Here is a 23,752-nt window from a genome sequence, read left to right on the forward strand (position 1 = left end):
TGTTGCCCTTTGAATTTCGTTTGAATCAAGTTGTTGAAAATCCCGTTTGACACAGATTTCCAAATCTTCTGTTCCAATCGGAGTTTTGGTTAGTTTGGCTTTTCCTTTAATAGGGCCCCAGAGATAGGCATCAATCGCTGTAATATCTGGCGAACACGGGGGCCAATTCCCTAGACCTAGATGCCTTATCCATCGGTTTTCAAGCATGATTGTAAGTTCTTGCCTTACTCTATTCGTGCAATGAGCCGGAGCTCAAGTTGGTATGAACATTTGCGATGTAACGCTAATGGCAAATTGTCTAAAAAATCTGTAACTACTCTTCGTAAAATATCTAGATATTTTCCTCGCTCAAATTCTCGATGTAGATACAAAAATCTATTTTATAATACATCAAAGAAAACAGGTTTAAACTAAATGTATGTCGAAATCGCTTTTCTCGTCGAAATTTTGGAGTTTCTGATGACCAAAAATTATTATTCCTTCTGTTAAAAATACCTTCTCACGAAAATTTTGACTGGTCGGTCCCAATAATTCTTTTTAAAAAATCTCGCTCTTGTATTTTAACCAATATCATCTCACAAAACTCTACACGCATATTACGTTTCTTCGGTATCCGTTCAGTGGATGAATAAGGTAAGCCTAAATGGTTTACTTTTTTTTTTGAGTAACAGGTTTTTGAAGTTCCCTTCTTCGTAGGTTTCGAAAATTTGCTTTAATTTTTATAAACTTTTTCTCATACATTGGTGACAAATGCTGCTATTGCTCGTTAAATCTTTTGCACTTTCTTGAAAAAATTCTTTGACACTGACCATAAATGTAAAACAAATTAATAATATTTGCGTTTGCATTATTATGTGCCATTTTGCTTTCTCAAATAAATGCAACTTTTTAACTTTTTTAAATAGTAAATAAATAAATATTATAATTTTGAACTATTCACCACTATATCGTGAAATAGGAAAATAGATCGCGGAATGCGTGCAGGAGGAAAACACCGATTAGCTAACGTCTAAGAAAATATGTGAGAAAGACTAAACATGTGTATGCAAGTGGAAAGGCATATTTTCGAACATTTATTGCCCATCAATAACTAAAAATAAGGTAAGTTAATCTGTACCAATAGGTATTTAATATTATTTACTTTTTCTGTGAATTGAAAATTTGACCGAATTTCACGAACATTTTTCTTCTATTGATTTTTGAACTTTCACAGGCTAATGTTGGCTGCTGGCTAATAGTTTTTTCATGTCCAACTAAAATTATAGCATTAGTGTTAGCCAGAAACGAGAGCAAATATTGCACAGGTTAAAATAAATCGCGAAATATTAAATATGACTTATGACATACTTAATTAAAGTTGTATTTTTTTTTGCAAGATCTGTCAGAAAAAATAATGGCGTGCGGTGTGGCGAAAATCGAGATTATTAGATATTAGTTTATTTTTAACGTCCTTTAGCATCCTATTCAATTTCCGTTGCATATATCTTTTACTTTATCTTCGAATTACGCTAATATCAAATATGAGTGATTTACCTTAAACGAATTCAAAACAAAATTTTATAATAGGGTGTTCCATTACAAGAAAAACGTATATTTTATTCGTCATGCTATTTTGAGCTGCCCTGTATACTTTAAAATAATTTTAAAGCTTGAATTTGAAACCAATGAGATAATGAATTTTACTCTATCATTGACTCACCCTGTATACAATGCTTTTGCCATTCTTGGGTTAAGGTTGTTCAAAAATATCAAAATTATTCAAATTTTTTTCTCATCGTTTCGATTACGAGATTCTTAGTGTTATTTATGTATATTAAAATATATAAATAAGTATAGAAATATGAAATAATTGACATAAATATTTCGACTTGATGATTAGATCATTGAACAACCCCACCCAGGCACCACATTATATTTACTCTTTTTGTATATATAGAGGGTGCGCCAAAAAAGTACGGATGCGTACCTGTTAAAATTTTTCAAAATACGGAATGAACTAAAGCCACAAAAATAAATTTCAAGACAAACTTTACAATTAAAAAATGTTGTTTTCTTTACTTATTTAAATGTCATCATCCAATCATTTATGGAAATTTTCATTTGATTATTAAAGACTATTATTATTAATATATGTAGGGAAAACATTTTTAAAAAACGCGCGTGCCTTTTCCAGCGTATTAGGCAGTGAAAAAAACATGCATGATAAAGGGATAAATGACGAAGTGTAAAAATAGACGTTATGGTGCTATTGGTGAGATTATTAAACACAAAATTATCGATAACTCTCTATATACCTGATATTACGGAGCACGTTTTAAATGTAGAACGAACGGGTTTAAAATTTTACGCGAGATTTGCCAGAACCGATGAAGCCATCGGAGAATTTTCAAATTCGCTCACGCAGAGCCTTTAAATTTTCATTCATTTATTAAAAAAAAAAAAAACTTTTCAACAAAACGATTATGAGAACTGATCACTCAAACAACAGCAAGTTTTGTCTAACTTTCTTGCCGTATGAGGTATTTAAAAATATAACACCCTGAAACTAGTAAACTATTAGAGGCTCTTGATTTTTTGATTAATTTTAAAATTTTGTTTCTATAAATTAGTGAACTATGGCAGCATCGCTTTTTCAGTAAAACATACCAGTGTTAATTAAAAAATCTTTAACATCTCAGAAATGTGGCAATTTTATTGTAATATAAATATTACAATTAACTTATGTAGTAGTTCCTTAATACCTACTCAAATTTTGTTGTTAAAAAAATATCACTGGTCCAAAAACGATTGACAAACTTTGAAGTAGTCAATCTGATGATAAATAAAAAGACATTTACGCATTTTCAATAAATATAAACAAAAGCTTATACATATAAATACGCAAATAATGTAAAATGCGCTTGACACAAACGTAAATATAAACCTAACCTAAAATTATACATTCCGCCTTGTTAATCGATAATATTTCAGAAGGCGTTAAATGTTTGACTGGAGTCCATTGTTGTTGAATATTAGAAACTAACCAAATACTTATGCGTCTCATTCGATCGAAATTACCAACATTATAACGTGTCTCGTCACTGAAAAATAGTTTATTAGCTAATTAAAGTTTTCTTGGCTGGTCTCGTACTGTATAACCATTGAATGCGCATGTGCAATCGTATTTATTGGTCTAATAAAATTTTAATTATTTCTTTCATTAAAACTGCACTGGGAACTAATGAAAACATCCGGGCAATAACAACTTGTTTTTCTCCATCTTGGAAAGCTCTTGCAATTTGAGATTAAATCTTTGGATATAGCAATTCTTTTCCCAATTTTTCTTTTTAAACAAAAAGTCTAACTTTATAATGTCGTTCAACAGCGATCGGATATCTTTGGCAGATTTTAGCCATAGTATTTCTGCTTTTACGTTTCACACCAAGTTGGGCATGACCGCTTGGACCATTCGCCCTTTATCGACGTCCGCCGATGTTTTATCCATAGCATATTTACATTTACCAGTTCTGACGGTGGCGTCACACGTCACACTGATCAGTCAACAACTGGCCTAATTTTCAATATCATTAAACATCTATATCTACAAAATAACTTTTATAATTTGCATTTGCATTAGTTTAATATTAAGATTTTATTTATAACATTTCACATAGTTTTATGATCTACATATTATTAAATGTATATTATTAAATTAATATATTAAATATATATTATTAAAAAAGATTAACAAAAACGTTGGCTTCATGCAAATTATAAAAGTTATTTTGTAAGTGTGGCCTACCGCAAAAACCTTCAAAACACTTTAAAATCATTTTGTGAAGTCACTTTTACAAATAACCCCAAACTGTCACACATTTTTGAGAATGTCATACCGAGAGGAATCAAATTATTCTATTAGGTGTTCCTTAAAAAAAACATAGGATACCAGAGGTATGAGGGATGCCCCAAAACTTCGAATTTCCAAAATCACCCTGTATTTGAAAAACTAAACAAGTGATGAACATTTTGTTGACCTAATCTTTCGTTTCACAAGAAAGTAACAAAGGTTTGCGAAAATGCAAGGCTCTATCTTCACTAACAACGGACGCACCTCTCAGTCGCAACCAAATTGATACACAGTGTACATAACTGTTTTCCAAAATATAAACAATTTGTGATTTTTTTTTTAATATGTCGGAATTTGTACCGAATAAAGCGTTTCGGCGGGGAATTTTGCTCTATTATTTTAAAATGGGTAGAAGTGCTGCAGGAAGTCATCGTATTTTAATAGATATTTAAGACTATATGCACTAGCTGAGCAAACGTGTAGAGAATTTACACGTTTTAAAATTGGTAAATTTTGATTTAGAAGACAGAGAATGACCTGGGCAGTCCAAAAAAATTCCAAGATGAAGAATTATAAAAATTACTTAATAAAGAAGTTTATTAATTAATTATTAAAAATTAGGGATTCACAAGGAGGAACATTAGATTCCAAATGAATTAAGGCCAATGGAGAAATATTAAAAATGGATTTACTGTTACAGCGGGAAAAAAGAATAGGATTTTTGCATCGTGAAGCCTGGTGAATCATCAACACCAGTGGCGAAAAGCAATATCCACGGATGTAAGCTACTGCTATGCATTTGGTGGGATCAGCTGGTTGTGAATGAAATGACTACAGGAGCACAACTCATGCGCCTGAGCCGTGAATTAAAAAAAACTGCCGGAATATGACATGACAATGTTCGTCAGCATGTCTTGAAACCAGTCAAAACATACTTTGAAATGCTGAAATGATTACCATTTCTTCAGATCAATAGCTCATGGGGCATTTAAAGACAGTTTTGTCGACGTGGGATCCCTCTCTTGCCGCAAGTGGGAAAAGGTTGTAGAAAATAATGGACAATATTTCATCTATTATACGTTTTGATATTCATAGTTAATAAATATTTTTTTGATTAATGAAAGGGCTTCGAATTAATTCCAAGTTCTATAGTTTGATGAAAGTCAACGCTAATGTAAAAAACTTTATCAAGTGTTTTTGATTCAACGATTTACTTGTAATAAAATATAACTATACATTTATCTCGAAAACACTGCGCTTTGTTGGAAAAAATATAGTATAATTTTTTTGCTTACAATAATCTTCAAAAATTGTAACAGAGCGGTATTTACAGAAAAATTATAGCATGAAATAACGAGATTATAAAATGTAACTAGTACCCTTAACATATTATCTGTTCAAATGGAATGTAATCAATCGTCTTCATTAGAACAATTTCTTTTTGAGACATTGTGTTTATGACCCAAGTAGTTTTTGAAATGTCGACATAAAAACTTCAATTGGGGGGTTTTCTCTTTCTGGTTAAGACGATAACATTCTATTTTTTCATACATGTGGAGGGTACTAGTTACAGCCTAAAATCTCGCTATTTCATGTTTTGTTAGTACCGTTACTTTTTTTTGAAGAGGAAAAAAATTAGGAATTTCGAGATAATTCGCTGAATCAAAACAGTATATTTTCTACTCCCGTCTGCAAAATACCTGATAACGTACCGATCTAGCGTGCGGGAAGCGTCACTTTACCACGTCAGTTTCGTTTCCCAAGGATCTGAGCCACTTCGGACATTTTCGGGATTTTACCGCACGGGTTTAGGCGCAATCGGATGTTTTCGGAGATATTTCCCACGCTCTGAATGTTGACGTTTGTCAATTCTGACGGTCATGTCAGTGAATGTATTCGGGTTGTTTTGCGAAAGTGTACCCAAAAACTAACGGTCGTAGAAAAAGTATAGTATGCAACACGTTCGAAACGCTTTTTAATGCCGTTTACCGCATTTGTTGCATAATATACTATTATGCAACAAGTGCGGTAAACGGCATCTGACTCACGAGCGGAGCGCAGCGGAGCCAGTGTTTAATAAACGAGTGACTTAAAAAGTTTACGTGTTCCATACTATACTTTTTCTACTACGGTTAGATTTTGGGCACATTTTTGCAAAACAACACGAATACATTCACTGAGATGACCGTGCGAAGTGGCTCAGATCCGTGGCAAAGTGACGCTTCCCCCACGCTAGATCGGTATGTAGTTAGGCATTTTACAGACGGGATTAGAAAAACCCTTTGACACATTCATTCACTACAGACCAGCCTGTATAGTTATTTTAAACTATTTTGTCATTGTACCAACTCATTTTGAATTGCAGGTACCCAAACAAACGTTTATTTTGTTTATTTATGTATTGTGTTTAATGACAACTATCATATTTTTGTTTAATGATTAAATTAGTTTAATATAATAATAAATATTTTGGTTAGTGGGTTTGAATCTTTTTTCAAAAAACAAAAGAAACAAAGGAATTCCGAAAAATTACGTGGACTTCCAGGGAATTGAATTTAAAAGAAGAACTACGGTGTACACTCTTACCGCGGGAGCAACGCTAGGTTCCGTACCCCTAGGCAATGCCTTTGGTCGAGATAGGTTTATTTGAACTACTTTTCGTATTACGACGCGATAGAGGAAAACAAATTCAAATTTCCGCGACAAGCGTCACGTAAAATATAAGCTGAGTTTAAAACCATTTCTAACTCAATTTACGAGTTAAAAAGTTTTAATGAAATTATAAAACGTATGCGTCGTAACTCATCGTATTTGTTTCAGTATTGGCTGGACCTCCAGAAGCCGATATCGCGCCAACTCGGCCTATCCCTGGTCGATCCGTTGCTATATTTCTGCGTGAAATTCTACACGCCCGATCCCGCGCAACTCGAAGAAGAATACACTCGATATTTGTTCTGTTTGCAGGTGAAAAGGGACTTGGCTCAAGGTAAATGAATAGCTGTTAAAAAGAAAGCGGATTAACAAACGCATAAATAAGGTTTATTTATTTATCATATCATTTAAGATATGAATTAAACTTTCGAACTAAAGTTGATAGCAATTAGCAACGGAAAATGATCAATGACGAGTAGGTCAGGTTGAAGAGATAAAGAGAGAATACGATACTACTAATTCTATTAGGTTGTTTGGTACTGTTTTCAATTCTTCTGGATTCCTCCTGCGCCGGTTTGTTAATGAATTGAACTCGCTGACGTTTCCCAATCATAGTGTTGACTTTTTCAGAGCCTAACTAAAAATAGTTTGCATTCTGCTCTGTAGAGGATGTCCGGGGGACTGGCTGTTACAAAATATAAATTTTATTTTTTTTAGTATCGTTCGATGATAAAGGTTCCGTATCGGAAGAAAAATAATATCAATTTAAAGAAAACTTACCTTTCGTATAAGAAAACAAAAAGTTTTTACCCCACTGACAACTGTAACAATTTGCGGTACACGTGGATAGGTTGTTTCTTTAGTGTGGCATGTTAGAAATTTTTTCTTCTCTTCCAGAAATAACATAATTAATAACATTAACCATTTGTTGAAAGGCGCAAGTCTCTATACAAACAGAAAAAGAACGCAATTTTCAAAATTAAATAACAGAATCTCTTTAGAGCATGAAACTCGAAAACTCTTAAACCATGAAACTAATCATAGTCCACAGTTATGCACGTAAAAAGGGGCGATCCATCGCTACATAGTTCATGGACACTCGTTTCATCGGTTTCGAATTACTGAAGGGCTCATAACAAAGGAGACAAAAACAATTCTCATATTCATCTTCACTTTCCGCACACACTTTCATTTTCACTTTCTGTTTTCCTTTGTGGACGATTTTGTTCCTTGGTTCCCTGCTGTAGCAATACGTTCTTTTCGGGTCCCCAAATTCATTTCAAGAAAACTGGATTCTTTTTTCTCGCCCGAACAATGTTATTGCTATTGAATAGTTTTATTCAACCTCTCTTGACATATCGTGACATGATTGAATGTCTCGATACTGCCAATGAACATTCTAAGCAAATAGACTTGACTACTCGACTAAACTATTTCTCAAACTTAATTTTTTAAACTATACATAAATCAGTGTTTAGAGAAGTACAGTGCAAATTCCAGTGCTTTCGTTAATATTTCCTTGTTATTCGTTGGCAATTTTCCACAATCTCTGTCACTTTCAGAATAGTTTATTAAATTTGTTGTTGTTGCTTGGCGATGTAAAAAATCCACAAAATTATTTTTTATTAAACAGTCTTCTTTTAGAGTGCCATGCAAATTCTTGCGTCTGCGTCCGTCATATGTTTCTGTTAATTGCAGCATTTTGGTGGTCTTGAATGCTTATAATTTATTTATTGAATTTTCTTTTAATGTCCGGACCTCTGCACGATACAAAAGAACTGACCAAACATAACATTCATTGGTTCGGTGTCTTAGTTTAAAGTTTATTTGTTTATTTGTTAGTTTAGTTTTTATTTGTATTTTTTTTTAGTTTAAGGAAGGTTGTTCAATATTCCCCTAATTTACTCGTATTCCGATAATTGGAATATCAGTCCTACTCAGGACCATACGATTAATTTTGTTATATTAATTGTCAGGCCTAAACTTGTGTTTGTTGTTATACATATTGTCACTTAAAATTGTCAAAGTCTCAACTGGCAGCTAAAAATCAAAATTTTTTGAAAACTGTTTAAAATTATAAGCTTGTCTTTTTTCTTTCATGTAAAGGTAGTAATTCATTTACTTATCTTACTTACTTCATTTGGAGGGTACAAATAAAGAAAATAAAAACGTCACATTGTAAGATCGGTTTTTACTATAGTCCGTTAAATTGCAAGTGGGCAAAGTAGCTCGATTTCTACGCCATTTTAACGTTTCTTTCTAATATGACCGCCAAAGGACAGTTTTTTGCCAAACCTTAGTTTTGCTACTTAATAATTTTTAATGGCTAGTAGGCTCAAGAAACAACAAGTTGTACTTTGGTTTTTGTTGCGTTTCCAGAAGTTTGTTTGTAGGTTCGTAGGAACCTCTATTTTGTGCTAAATATTTCAAAATCAAAATAACTTCTTTTATGGTGTCTACTTTTACAAAGAAATGTATTTTGGAACGCGGAACGGCCAGTGAAGCTTTGTCAATTTGCGGCCATCTTGGACAGAAATAAAATTATATGCCGGAGTTGTTTCAACAATTTTAACAATGTTAAACAATGGAGTTTTCTTGTACTCATTGCCTTTTAGGAAAATCAAACAAACATGCTTAAAACCGTACTAAAGAGTTGGTTGTGTAACTCCATTTGTGTGATCGAGTTACTCTTAAAACTGGCAATAACAAGAAACTTTTCGTCTTCATTTCCCATTCGGTCTCTCGGTCTTAAGCCAAAAGTGTTTTCTTCTCCCCTTCGTCTGTCAACCTTCAATCTCGCCTTCCCAGTACTCTTGAAACTAGCAACAATAAGAATCTTTTCGTCTTCATTTAGTGAAGGTTCGATACAATCTCATCAAATCCCATTCCGTCTTTAACAGCTTGAACAGGGTGTGAGGGTATAACCCAGTCCAATCTCGGATATCCTTAAGCCAGGAGTGTTTTCTTCTCTCAATACCACTTCGACCCTCATTCTACTCTTGAAACTTTCGTCTTCATTTAGTGAAGGTTAGATACAATCTCTGCAAATTATATTCGATCTTTAGCAGCTTGAAACAGGGTGTGAGGGTCTAAGCCAGTCCAGTCTCGGATATTCTTAAGCCAGGAATATTTTCTTCTCTCAATACCATTTCCACCCTCAATCTCACCTTTCACAGTTTAAGAAGTTTCGCACGCTTCTATTTTATTTTTGGTAGTCACTTTAAGCGTCCATATCTCACACTCGTACAGTAAAATAGACATATGGTCAGGATCTATGTTGCAGTTTATCCAAGTTTCAAAATATTTAAGGTTTTCAACCACTTCAATGTTTTTCCATTTATTATTATCATTAGTGGAGGTTCACGTGATTTACTTATAATCATACATTGGAGAATTTCTGGGACATCGGCATACCGCAGATTGATATGTACTGAGCGGTCGTAAACCTTTTTCTGAACTGGATAAAGCAAAAACATGTCAAGGGTTCGGTTTTTGAGAAACCCAGATATAGGGCGTTTTTCAATTTCTGATCCTTTTGAAAATTGCCTAAAACTTTTATTTATCAAAATTTTGGATTCGGATGAAAACATTATTATGGCATTTTTGTAAGGCAAATGCAGTGGCGTATTCAGATTTTTTCTACAGATCTCCGTTTTTTCATAAATGAATACAACCTTCTCATTTTATATGGCAGTCATAGGTGGCTATGGCGTTAAAAAAATGTCCGCATCGAGCCCTTTTCAGCCAAATAGTATGTTGATATTTGCGATGAAAATCGTTCGGAAATATAGGGCATTTTATATGTTAACGATTGGTAGGCCGTGCATAGTATGTTCAAAAAGACGTCACATAGCCTTTAAAATAATTTAATCGCAATTGGAACTATAAAAAAGATAGGGCCAATTTAGTGAAAAATAAGAAACCCAAGAGCTATGTAATATTTTACTTTATGTTTAGATATTATTTTAATTGGTTAATTTTAATATTTTTGATTATTTAGAAAACAAATTTACAGATATTTTAACCTAATAAACAATAAGCAATAAATATTAAAATTTAAAATTAAATGTAAATGTATATGTTCAAATTGGGCCCCGCATTCTTTACTCTGAATGGCAACTATTCACAGCAAAGGCTTCTCCAGTGACTTCCTCTAACTCTGTTTTCGTTTGGAAAATTTTATCTTTAAATATATGAGGCTGATAACAAATACTCCTTCCAAGAAATGGCTCCCAAAAACGGAACAACGCATGTTCTTAAAATATTTATATAACCTTCCTCTGTCAAATTTACATTTAAAAAACAAGGTTCCTCAAATCTACCTCGGAACATTTCTAGCCAAACTTCAAAACTTTAATTTTTTCAGCATTCGTTGCTTCAGCTAGTGACCATAAGGATATACTTGTATTTTCCAATGCTTCTCCAATTATATTTAATTCCCGGTGGTTTTGATTTTGCCTTGGTTTTTTGAAACTTGCATAATTTGTTAAATTATTTCTTAACGTTCAAAGCATTCGCTTGTCTGTTTGGTGCAGCTTTGGATATCTATTGGCTGCCCCTGGGGTTTTCGTTTCACGAAATGTAACACTATCAAATCATACTTTTCATAATTTTGGTACATTTTAAATTGCTAAATGAACTAAAACGTTAAGTTTGGCTACTAAAATTATGTGCCACAGAACAATAAATTCGATATAGAATAAAAGTGATGTCCTTAACTGACATTGACAGCTCTATGCACGGCCTACTAATTCATAAACAAAAAATGTCCTATATTTCTGTCTTTTTTCGTCACAGATACCTACAAAACTATATGGGTGAAAAGAGCTCGACACGAGCATTTTTTAAGTCATAGCCAACTATGATTGGCTTTCAAAATAAGAAAGTGGACTTTATTTATTAGAAAACGGAGAATTGTAGATAAAATCTGAATCCGATATATCGCGGTTGATAATGAAGATATCGCCATACGGTTTTAAGATTATTGATCTATTCGATTCGTCTGTTAATAGCATTTTCATAATCTATGAAACAAGCTTAAACTTTCTTCTGATGACCTCTGCAACACGTATCATGCTGTACAAGGCTTCACTAGTTCCCAAGTTGAACTGCAATTACACTCCCTCGCCCTGTTCGAAATACGTATAGAGACGTTCAGGTGTTACACCATTTTTGTAAATATTATTTCACAAAAGTCTCTATTTTGTTTTAACCAAAGAATAATAAATGAAAATTCGAGATTTGACGGGATGATATCTTAAGTAATGATGATTTTAAAAATAATGTTTTTACGAGATAGAGCGTGTCAAAGTTTCATTTAAATGTTTTCCTAAATAATGCAAATTTTAGAACGAAACTTAGTACCTGGAGACTTTTCGATATGGAGATTTGATCTGGTCAACACCAAATATACTTCTGCCAACCATATCATAAACGAGAAACCGTCCTTTCAGCCAAATAATGATGTTCAAATCGAACATTTTTGCAATAAAGGGATTTTGTTGAATCTCCTAGAGCTTTTCGACATTAACAGAGCAGTATCAAATATCAAAATTTCCTGTGTGGACGATCCGATTAGATTCACTTCACTTCACTTTGTTTTAGGGTCGTTATTGCAAAGCTTCTTCCCGTTTCCAAACCTTTCAGATCGCGGAAGTTATTTATTTATAATTTATTTATATTTTCAAAAATTTATTCATTTTCTTTTCACATTTTTTGGTTTCAATATTTAGTCAATGTTTAGTTTTCTGCATAATTATATTTTACTTAGTAAGCATATTTAAAGTTATTCAAGAATTTGTTCTTAGAACCTTCTGTTGTAGGTATTATGCAATGCAACGAAAACACGGCAGCCCTAATGGCCAGTTACATCGTTCAGGCTGAATGCGGCGACTTCGTAGCCGAAGATTATCCCGATCACACTTACCTATCCAGTTACAAGTTCGTTCCGCAACAGGACCACGATATGGAAAAGAAAATAATGGAGAATCATAAAAAGCACGCGTAAGTATAGACGGACAACAGTTTAACCTCGTTTATTCATTATAAAATTTACTATAGATGTGTGCTATATGCTTCGTTTTGATTTTGTGTGTTTCTAGCATAATTTCGTAAATAATGACGATTTCTGAAAAAAAAATGGTATGAGATGTGATTCGTTTAATTCATACATGAAAGGAGCTTCACCAACATATGTTTTCTAACTTTTAAAAGCTCATGACTTTTTGGACGACCCTGCGTTATCCGCAGTCTATTTTATGTTTAAGTAGCTAGAAGCAACCGGCTTACGAAATATTCTGGTGTAAAGTAGTTGAATGTGTTTTTAAATCCATGGTGGAATGTGGAAAATATCAGGTTGCTCATTGAAAAACCACACAAAGAAGTCCGAGCAACCGAACACTATACCTCATCGGCTGCATAGACAAACTCATTGACAACCTCATTAAACGCAGAATTGCCCATGAAATAGATACAGCGGGCGAACTAGCAAAAATATAGTTTGGTTTCGTGAAAAAATAAAGCAGTGGATGCTATGCTTAACGTAATAGAGCAAGAATCGTCGATGTAACTAGTGGCGTTCTCCCGAGATCTGTTGGACTTGTGGAATGTGGAATTTATCCTCTGATAATATACTGGGTATGCCGGCAAAAGTGCTGCTGGCTGAAGTATATATAGAGATGTTGGTACACAGAATGGGTAGACTCCAAACAATTATACAAGAAACCATTACCGTTATGATTAATAATTAGGATTACTACCATGGTGGACATAAAATATCCTCAAATTTTCTTTGACCAGGCGCTAGGATGAAGGGCCCCAGTCACAAAAGGAGAAGCAACAGTTATGGCGCTTACTCGATTCGGGCTAAATAGAAATCGTAGCTGCTAAGTACAGTGGCTTACTCGTGATTCTGTATGCAGCACCAGTATGAAGCTGGACCCTAAGGTACACTTGTTTCGGCAGATATAATAACGTAGAAAGGAAAAAGACCTCATGAGATCCTAGAGCGATATAACATTGCTGAAATGGAAATGGCAAACAAGTAGCGGCACTCTAGAGAACACGGGTAAATTACATATGAGGTGACGGAGCTACCATGTCGACACGGATGTTTTAAAACAGATTTTTGCAAAACGCCTACTTGTGCATAAAGGTTTAAATTACAAATTACAAATTAAATACAAACAGTAAATTCTAGGGGATAGAAAAAACTTGTAATGAGTAGAAAAAGTGCATAGATCGCTGCAACCCACCCAAGCTGTATTTTATGATAAAAAAGGATAAAATGAGTCAAATCACCCTTATATATCAACGTAAAATGAAACGACAATTTAGCGGTCCTTAAATATCAAGTAAGTGTACCGATGCAGTGCGTTCGCAATGTAGAATTATTAGTATTAATGTTAAGTCTAGATTAAATTCAAATTGTAAAATATTTGTAAGGAGAATAACTTTAAATATACCTACTATATAAAATATTATTATGCAGAAAACTAAATATTGACTAAATATTAAAACCAAAATATTGAAAATAAAGTGCTGATTAACAAGCAAAAATTTTGAAATAAGTAACTTATGAAAGGTTTCGAAAGAAGAAACTTTGCAATAACGACCCTAAAACAAGGTGATTCGAAAAGGTGAAGTTGAAGTGAAAGTAAGTCTGATCGTCCACACAGGAATCTTGATATTTGATACTGCTCTGGTAATGTCCAAAACCTCTAGAAGGTTCAACAAAATCCCTTTTTTGCAAAAAAATTTTTGCATTTTTGATTATTTGGCTTGAAGGACTTTTTCTCGTTTATGATATAGGTGGCAAAAGCATATTTGGTGTTGACCGGATCACATCTCCATATCAAAAAGCCTCCAGGTACTAAGTTTCGTTCAAAAATTGGCATTATTTAGGAAAACATTTAAATGAAACTTTGACACGTTGTATCTCCTAAACGCATCATTTTATATCAACTGGTTTGTCTTGAAAATACTTACGATATCATCCCGCCAAATATCGAACACTTATTAAATAACACCCTGTATATGAGAGAATTTTCAGCGGTCAGTCCCCCGCGGAGGCGGACTTAAATTTGTTGGAGACCGCACGCCGCTGCGAACTGTACGGGATGAAAATGCACCCCGCGAAAGATCATGAGAACGTGCCCCTCAATCTGGCGGTGGCGCACATGGGCATCTTGGTCTTCCAAAACTACACTAAGATCAATACGTTTTCGTGGGCAAAAATCCGGAAGATTTCCTTCAAAAGGAAACGGTTCCTGATAAAATTACACCCAGAGGGTTACGTAAGTTTTGGAGCGGGGGTGGATGGATCGGGGTTCTCAGCAACGTGGAAGCCTGGAAATGTTAGAATAATTTCATAATAAAATAAAAAGCCGAGAATTTAAATATATTTTCTTAATAGGCAGAAGAAATTTGACCTCTCGTGGTAGTACGTTCGCTTTTGTATCTATCGTTAAATAATATAATTATTTGTGAAGATATATAGGTAGATACTAGTTTAAATGGGAAAAAGAGTTGTAGTTTTGTAAGTTCTACTCAAAAGTTTTCCTAGTTTTTCAAGATATGACAGTTGACAATACTCGTAGATATTGAAATAAAACTAATTTTCGGCGGTTTTTTAAAATGCTCCTAACTGCGTAAAGTTTTTTTTTCTCACACTTGTCATTTTTTGATATATTAAAAAAAAACTTTTACTTTTAAGTTTTTTCTAATTCGTGCGAGAGAGAAGAAAGATGGAGAGGAGAGAGAGTGAGATAGGGTGAGAGGGTGGTACAGGTGAGAGAGAGGAGAGAGAAAATAGTGAAAGGGAGAGAGAGATAGTAGAGGGGTGAGGGAGGGAGAAGAGACTAGAGAAAGAAAGACTTAAAGTATTTAATTATAATAATCGAATTTTCGGAAATGTTTTGTAAAAACTAAATAAATTACTATGGTGATCCACGTGTTATTTTATGTAATAATCTTGAGATGAACAATGATAAGCTAAGAAGTAGAAGAAAAATCAAAAACGTTCATAAAAACTGTATTTTATTAACAATAAATTTTATTGAAACTTAAAATGTCTTTTTATGAAATATCTATTGACGTATCTGCTCTCGTTTCCGAGATCCCTGTATTAAACATCAAAAAAAGATCATCATCATGTTTCTGTGTTTCTTGATCTGAATAATTTTCAGTAAATGTCAAAATGTTTTTGATAAAATTTGTTCTATATTTCGAAATTAAACAAGTTTAGTTAACGTTTGTGTTAACAACTTAATTACACATCATGATTTATAAAACTTTTAAGTAGAAAAATTGTCAACCAACAGTAAATAGTAGGTGCCATTCTTTTAGTGCTCTATTTTTTCTTTTTTTTTAATTTATTTTCTGCCAAATTTCGTCATTTTCTTTGGCCAACTATTATCTGTATAGGCAATTTTATACAGTCACCCTTTTATAAAAGGCTAAATTCGATAAAATTATAAAAATGAAGTGTTTTTTTTTTTTATCTTTGGAACAGACAACTCATATAGATCCCTTTCTTTAAGCAAACCAACCAAAAATATGTAATAAAGGCCTTCTTTCAGTCGGAGAAGTCGATCGATATCTTTGAACCTGGAAACGTCGCTTTTCACAAAATTCATAATATGTTCGAAACGACAAGATTTTTATCTATATTATATGTAAAATAATCTTCAGGATGTGTTCTACTGTTTTTGATTTTTTTTACGAGTTCTGAAATAAGATGTCATCCTATAAGCCTTAACATTCAGTCTTAGTAAAACCAAAATTATTGTGTTCTTCTGAAAATTATCTTCTGTATTATGCCGACTAGTTGGTGACTTCGCTGAGTTCATTGGTTCAAAAATTAATTTTCTTTTCTGCGCCCCTATTCTCTGTTTTATTCGTGCAGTCCGGCGAAAAATATAGCTGAGAACCCTGGGTTGGTGTGCGTCGCATGTCCCCGCAATTTGTGCTACTTTTAGGGTTACTACAAGGATACGGTGGAGTTTTTTTTCGAAGGTAGGAACGAGTGTAAAAATTTTTGGAAGAAGTGCGTGGAAAATCACGGGTTCTTTAGGTGTTCGTCGGTGAAACACGTATCAAGACATAAGACAAGGGTACTGTCCAGGGGCAGCTCGTTTAGGTATATTTCAATTTTACTAGTTTATAGTCGATCTAATCTATAATACAGCGATCGTTGGTGTGGCGTGTCCATTACTAATCTTATATTGATTGTACTTACATGATTCAGTACACCAACGATCGCCGAAACATTTAAATCTGTTACTTTTTAAAAGCTCATGTGGTTGAAAAGTTGGCTACGATTTAAGGCTAAGTTTTGATTAGTAAAGTCTGAACGGATACATTTGATGACTGACATTTGTTTGTTTAAGAGTCCAAATAAGCGAAAGTTAGGTTAAGAACCGTATAGTCACTAGGATATACAAGGTGTTATGTTAGTGACATTATATAATCTAATTAGGTGAATCTGATCCCCACACTTATTCCGAGTAGATATTTTGTTGGGCTCAAGTCGGCGGAAAACATGTCTATGCCCAACAGAACCACTATGACCGCAAGAGGGCATCTCACTCTTAGACTGACAATCTCCAGGCCTGTAAAATAAACCAACGTTACCAAATAAGGTCGGAACATGTTAGCCTCAAATATTTCTTGTTAATTTCGACTCATCCGGTCGTGGTACATGGTTACAGCACAAAGCCAAACATGCCACATTTTGCGCCAAACTCATTTGAACTTCAAATCGAGTTCTAAGGATATTATGTGTTCTCAGAATAGGTACTAGTAGACCTACAAAAAGAGAGTCAGGTTTCGGAAATTTTGTTTTTTATATAAATATGTCACTATAAATATACTTGGTGTGGAATTGTTTTGCACTTTATTAATTGATATTTTTTATTTGACACCAATTTTGTTATTATTATTAACTAAACTTTTTATAACATATTAGTTTATAACAAGTTTCTTATCTTTCAAACTTATTTTTTATCACTACTTACTACTTAATTAAGTTTTTTATTTTATTTTAATGATGTCTTACTGCATTGTATTGACTCAAAATTATAGTCAAATAATTTCGTTGATAATGCAAAAAAATTAACAACTAGTAATTAGGTAACCAAATTAATTTTTTTAGCTGCAAGTTTTATAATTTTATGATGTATTATTGAAGACGTTGGAACTTTCTCCAGGCTTATAACACGTTACACCATGAACAATGTAACAAATAAACAGTGATGACTTATTTTGGAAGCATATTGTTTAAGTTAATTTTTGATTGTAAAATAAAAGTGTCTGGTAGATTTTATTTGTTTAAACACTACAAATAAAATTGTTTGTGAACCAGTCAGAGTTCATTTTGTATTACTAAGAACACTGTACTGTTTTTTCATCGAAATTTCAAAGATATTTAGTAATGCAGTCCAATTTAGGGTGAACTGGAAGTTTTCGTAGCTAGTGTAGAGAAAATCGCGATCAACCTTTATACTGGAGATGTTTCACGGAGTGATTAAATATTAAAAATGTGACTTTTTGAATAAGCTATGTAGAACCTTTTCTACTGTTCTTTTTTGGAAATAGTGAATTAGTGATTTTATTAAAAACAGGAAGAAGCCTTTTGTGGTGCTGAAAGAAAATAGTTTACAGTAGTGTTTGTTGCTTAGTGGTGGATTAGACTATTTTTTAATTCTATTTGTCTGTCAAAATATTCGCAATATCTATTAAAATACTACGGACATAAAGACATACTGACTTATTATAACAATGCCTTCTATTAAAATCGCTATATGAGAGAGGAGGAGCCGTTTTAAAATCTTTAAGGTAGAACGTAAAACTGCATAAAGATCAGATCAAAGTATTTTAAGAATGTCTATATATGCTCTCCTATTCTGTAGTGTGGCCAAGTTGTGAGTCATTATTTGCCCCGGTTCTAAGTGTGAACCTCTTAGAGAAGCCGTAATGTTTTAATGTTTGATGAAACTTTTTCTGAACTGCCTCTATTCGTTTTGTATGTAATTCATTGTTTTGACGCCAAATTATAGAAACACATTTCAAAACTGATTGAACATACGAATCATAAGGTAAGAAAGCAATTTAAATCCTAAAAATCATTTGATATTCTCATTACGAATTTCAACATTTGGTTAATTTTGGTACAATCAATAGGGCTGATCATTATTTACTGGTGATCTGTGAATTTATCCAGATGTATACACAACATTTTTCAGACTAAAAACCATATATGAACATTTATGGATGTGCAGATGCAGATTATTAACCGAGCACTACTCATTCAATAGATAAAAATCCTTTTTTAGTAGTTTACAGTCCGCATGAGATTTTATACATCTAAAAAAATTAGATTTTCTACAAATAGCAAGTAATTTGAATTTAGATTAAACTCTATATCATTTTCAACTGGGGCGCTTATGGATACCAGCAACTACAATTTTCTTTTAATACTAATAGTTGCAGTGTCCTTGCTAACAATGGGGGATACTTCTTAGTGTTAGTAGGCAGAAAAATCTAATGGTAGGACAAGCATTTTATAAGAAAAAATCGGAGTAATATTTCCTTCAACTTTAAAATTCATTCATTAAATTATATGATGTCATGTTAATAACATCCTGTATAAATACCTTGCCTATGCGTCTGTACTACTTTATTGTTTGAACACCAAGTTATAGAACCATATTCCAAAATGAAAAAATGTGGACATTGGACATGGCCGCGGACAATTCGTCAATACGACATTTTTTCGACTGTATTTTGCCCAAATATATCCAGATCCTAATGAATTTTTATAGAAAAAATTATCCAGCAATCGTAGTTTAAACAGAAAATGGTGCAGGTTGATTTGATTGTTGTGTTTGTGTGAAATTTATGGACATGCGCAGAAAAACGAACTGTTTGAATCATAGGTATGTGCAAGGAACTAGTCGCTTTTTACAAAACGGATTCCTTCTGCGCCGGTTTTTGCTTAGTCGAAATTGCTTGACTGAAACTCAGTTTCAGTCAAGCTCTGAAGAAGCCAACAGGATGATAGGCGAAACGTCAGCAATTACGACTAAGCAAAAACCGACGCAGGAGGAATCCAGCAGTTTTGTAAAAAGCATTACGACTGCATTAGCCTGTGGAAGTTTCTTTGAAAAATTAAGAAACTATTCAGAAAATGACCTAATAATGCCAAATTGTTGCCAAAAATATTAAGTAAGCAAATGATTGTCGGTAATTCGTTGTTAAATCATGGTTTCGTCTACAGGTATAGCGGGAAGACCCAAAAACAAGTGGTCGAATTCGTTCGTGACAATTACGTCAAGAGGCAGACGTTCCAAAGGTAAATTTTGCATGTAAAGCCTTAACTTTGTTTTAAAAAATACCGTTTTCCGCAATACATATTTAAGCAACAAACGTATGACCTAAAAGTAAGGGTCGTTCAATAAGCCCTTAGAACGAGATAGAAAAAGCAGATTTTGACAATTTTTTAAAAAAATTATCAACATAATTTCTAATTTTTAAGCCCTCGTCTTCTCGCGACTTGTGAGCTCCTCCGAGCTTAAGAAATTACATTGGCCAGTTGGTCTGTATCTTCAATGATTCTGAATAGTAATTATGCACTGCATTTTCCCGATTCTTCAACCAAGAGACCTGTTTTCCTCCCACGCCCCTACGACCCTTTATTTTTCCTTTGATAATAAATTGAAAAATACAGTAATGTTCATCCAGGTATGACAGTTTATGATACTTAACAGTTTGCAAGAGTTCTCGAACAGCCTTATTCAAAACAGCCTCAGTTGCATAGCTACACATGATATTACTAGCATTTATCTATACAACCATATATCAAACGCCTCTGACGATTGATCGTGGCAGCCTTGAGGGTCCAAATCTCAGTCTCATACATCAATCTTCACCATATATAGCACTTTACCATTCTTTGAAAAAGTTTTTGATATATATTGTCATTACAAACGAGTGAGTTGAGTGAAAGTTGTGTGTATGTTGTACATTGTATTTCCTTGTTGTGATCAAGTTCAGTCAGGTAGCACTCAGCGTAAGGTATCTGGATATGCTTGGCTGACAAATATGATGAACTTTGTTTTATCTCCATTTGTGTTTAACCTCATTTCCTCTCCTGCCATATTAACTGAACTCGAAAGATGTTGGAGACTCTGGACAGCACATCCTTACTTAACATTTATGAGCTTGTCATGGTGTACCCTGTCAAATGCCTTTTCGCAGTCGATGAAGCACACTCTTTTGGAGAAGTGCATTTAACGCAAACTTCGCCTTCCCCGTAACTTCCTCCAACTCAGCTGTGGTGTCTTTCGGCTTCAACCTTTTCAAAATCATCCTGATAGACTAAAGTTGTTTAAGGATTTACTGAATGACCCTCGGATGATTGCAAAGACCACTGTGGTCAAAACAATTGCTATCGTTCCTATCAGTTTTTTTTTAGTTATTTTTTTAGTTTTTCGCTGTTGGTCACACTTTTTTGCAGACGCAATTATCAATTTTATCTCTCATGTTTATTGATTTTAGAGCAACCACGTAACTGAACGTATTTTCACAAATATGTGTTTTAAAAATCGGAATATGCGAAATACGTTTTTAGATTATATCAATCAGATATGGGGAATTTGTTTCCCCACGGACCTTATTAATAAATTTGTACATACCGTTCATGTAGTGTTGTATTTCAGAGTTGGCTTTTTAGTACTAGACTTGTTAAAAAGTTTTTGTAGTAGTGGCGTGCCATTTTGGATACCCGATATTAGGTTGTTTCTTTACGTAAAATGCATGGCGTTTAAAGAAACCACTTTGGAAATTGTCCAAAATGTACTGTTACCAAATGCTTCTTCGCTTGGTATTATACAAAATCATCACCCGTTTTAGAAAGAACCGCCGATAACTAAATTTTATCTACCTTAGTACAATTGGGGCCATCCATAAGTTCTGTCGCGTGCATTTCATGATTTTTGGAACTTTCCCCACCCCCATTTATCCGTGGGACGTTACATTTAAAATTTATTAAAAAGAAGTAGTAAATGGCCGACAATGTTTAAAGCTTATTTGATTACTCTCGTACCGCTGATTTCGGTACTGTTTGGAAATGACGTTTTCCTCTATTAATAAAGTTCGAAGAGTAGATGGCGCACACTGGTGTGAAATATGTGAATAACGGAAAAAGCCCTTCACCTTCAAAGTTGGTCATCGTACTAAAATCGGGTTGGTTTATTTAATTTAATATGAAAAATATATACGAGATGCTATCAGTTTGATTTATGCATGTTTACGCACACATCTTTCATAAATTGCTAAAACAATTAGAGTTTAGGTCGATGTGTACCTCAAAAGCTAAAGAATGAAATATACTATGAACAGATAAAATATCGAACACATTCATTTAAAAATCAGGTGTGGAATTCGAGCAAAATTGCAAAAAATATGCATGGTGGGTCAAAAAGTAGATGTCGATTCCCTTTCTTAAATGTAAAACCATTTCATAAATCAATTTTCGAATTCTATGTCAAATTGCAAATTGATGTAACATTCGCTATACTACTTTTCATAATCAAAGCAATAAAAAATAGAAATTTAATTTTCAGTTAAACAGGTAAGTAGTTAGTACCAGTACAGTTCTTAAATTTTGATAATCCCGTAGACTACAGTTTGACAAAAAACTATGAAGGAAATGTGCAACTTCAATCCAATTTTCCATCGTCAGATAGTGTTTAATGATGAAGTCATGTTTTGTTTGAATGGTACCACCACATCCACAAAAAACCAATGTTTGGCCGGAGATTTTGAATTATAATATTGTTGGAGATTATTCTTCTATCAAAATCTTCCTAGAGTCCGATATTTATAATTTCCTCAAATTGACTGGGGATAATTAAAACCAAAAGTGTATGAGAAAAAACAACAAAACTTGGATGATTTAAAATTTAGAATTAAATACGACATAATGATATAGAGAACAGGATATGTGACATGAATTATGAGTGAAATTTACGCAGAATTCGAAAATGGATTTAAAAAAATGGTGTTTCATTTAAAGAAAGGAATAAATTGGTTTAATAGTTTAATCTCATCGGTCAAAAATTGAGTTTTCACTTGTATTTTAACTAAGTTTGAACAACTGGGCCTAAGAATATATGCAGACGGTGCTACTTAATTATATTTACATTACCTTAACTGAAGTAAAAAAAAATCTTAAGTTGTAGTACTCAATCGCCGTCTTTTTCACCAATTTGGTGTCACTATTTTCTGTCCCTGCTATGTTTCGATAATGACAACAGTCAAAAATTTGATAACAAATTTTGCGCAAATATTGAGCATTTTTTTTATATAAAAAAAAATAAATACAAAAAATTTAGGGTTGTCAAGAAAACTCTAATGCAATTTTGAAAATGTCTTTTTAATGAATTTTAATTTAATTCTATTTTTTTTTATAAAATTCTTAACTAAAATTTGGATTTGAACGACAAACTTTTATCAGTTATTTCAGTAAAAAGCGAATTCAATTTTATGTAACAAAAATTCGTATGTTAAGGTTCTTTCCTAATTTCGGCGTTGCCAGTATTAGCACAGTAAGTGGCAAATATTTTGGATTGTGTCACCTTTTAAATGCGTTAATTTTCCTAGTTTATTTTTTGTTTTTTCGAAAAAACAACCAATGGATCGACAACATCTGATTTGGTCACCAAAGAAATCGTTTCTATTGTCGTTATTTGATTTGATTGAATTTGTGTATTGATTTCCATTTCAATTTTTTGAAAAATTTAAAAAAGCTGCTGCTGAAGGTTTTAACCATAAATATTTTTTTAAATCCCATCCTGGGGGTATAATTCAGATACATTAAATTTCTGCTTATAGAAAATGAAGGTTAAAGGGGTTCATTAATAGAAAATCAAATTAACGTATTTTATAAGGTTGTAACATAGCCTTCAAACCTTATCATCTTCCTATATTAATTAGTTGATCGGTTTTGGATTGGATTTATTAAAAATCAAATTCTTCTGTGGCGGCGAAACGTCAGCAAATTCGATTCGTGAACAACTGACGCAGGAGGAATCCATTTGTAATATATTACAGTAACCTGTGCGAGTTTTTTTGAAATGTGAGCAGAAACATAAAAAATAGTGAGAAACAGAAATTGATGTTAGCAAAGGTAAATACAGCCAAAAGCAAACCATGCACACAATAAGGATTATTTTTCGGGTTCAAAAAAGCGAAACGAATAAAACACACATTTTT

The 23,752-nt window shown here is 33.3% G+C and overlaps 1 protein-coding gene across 1 annotated transcript in view; it reads left to right on the forward strand.

Moving 5' to 3' along the window:
- Positions 1 to 23,752, forward strand: part of LOC132696754 (FERM, ARHGEF and pleckstrin domain-containing protein 1) — a 136,772-nt gene that overhangs the window by 58,279 nt on the left and 54,741 nt on the right. Inside the window, exons 4-8 of the mRNA XM_060661764.1 lie at positions 6,647 to 6,812; positions 12,301 to 12,481; positions 14,529 to 14,772; positions 16,456 to 16,616; positions 19,755 to 19,829. Of these exons, the coding sequence (XP_060517747.1) occupies positions 6,647 to 6,812; positions 12,301 to 12,481; positions 14,529 to 14,772; positions 16,456 to 16,616; positions 19,755 to 19,829 (827 nt within the window). The remainder of the gene's footprint in view (positions 1 to 6,646; positions 6,813 to 12,300; positions 12,482 to 14,528; positions 14,773 to 16,455; positions 16,617 to 19,754; positions 19,830 to 23,752) is intronic.

Source organism: Cylas formicarius, unplaced genomic scaffold, assembly GCF_029955315.1.
Source record: "Cylas formicarius isolate icCylForm1 unplaced genomic scaffold, icCylForm1.1 PGA_scaffold_1__22_contigs__length_36826433, whole genome shotgun sequence".
In the NCBI taxonomy this organism is placed as follows: Eukaryota; Metazoa; Arthropoda; class Insecta; order Coleoptera; family Brentidae; genus Cylas; species Cylas formicarius.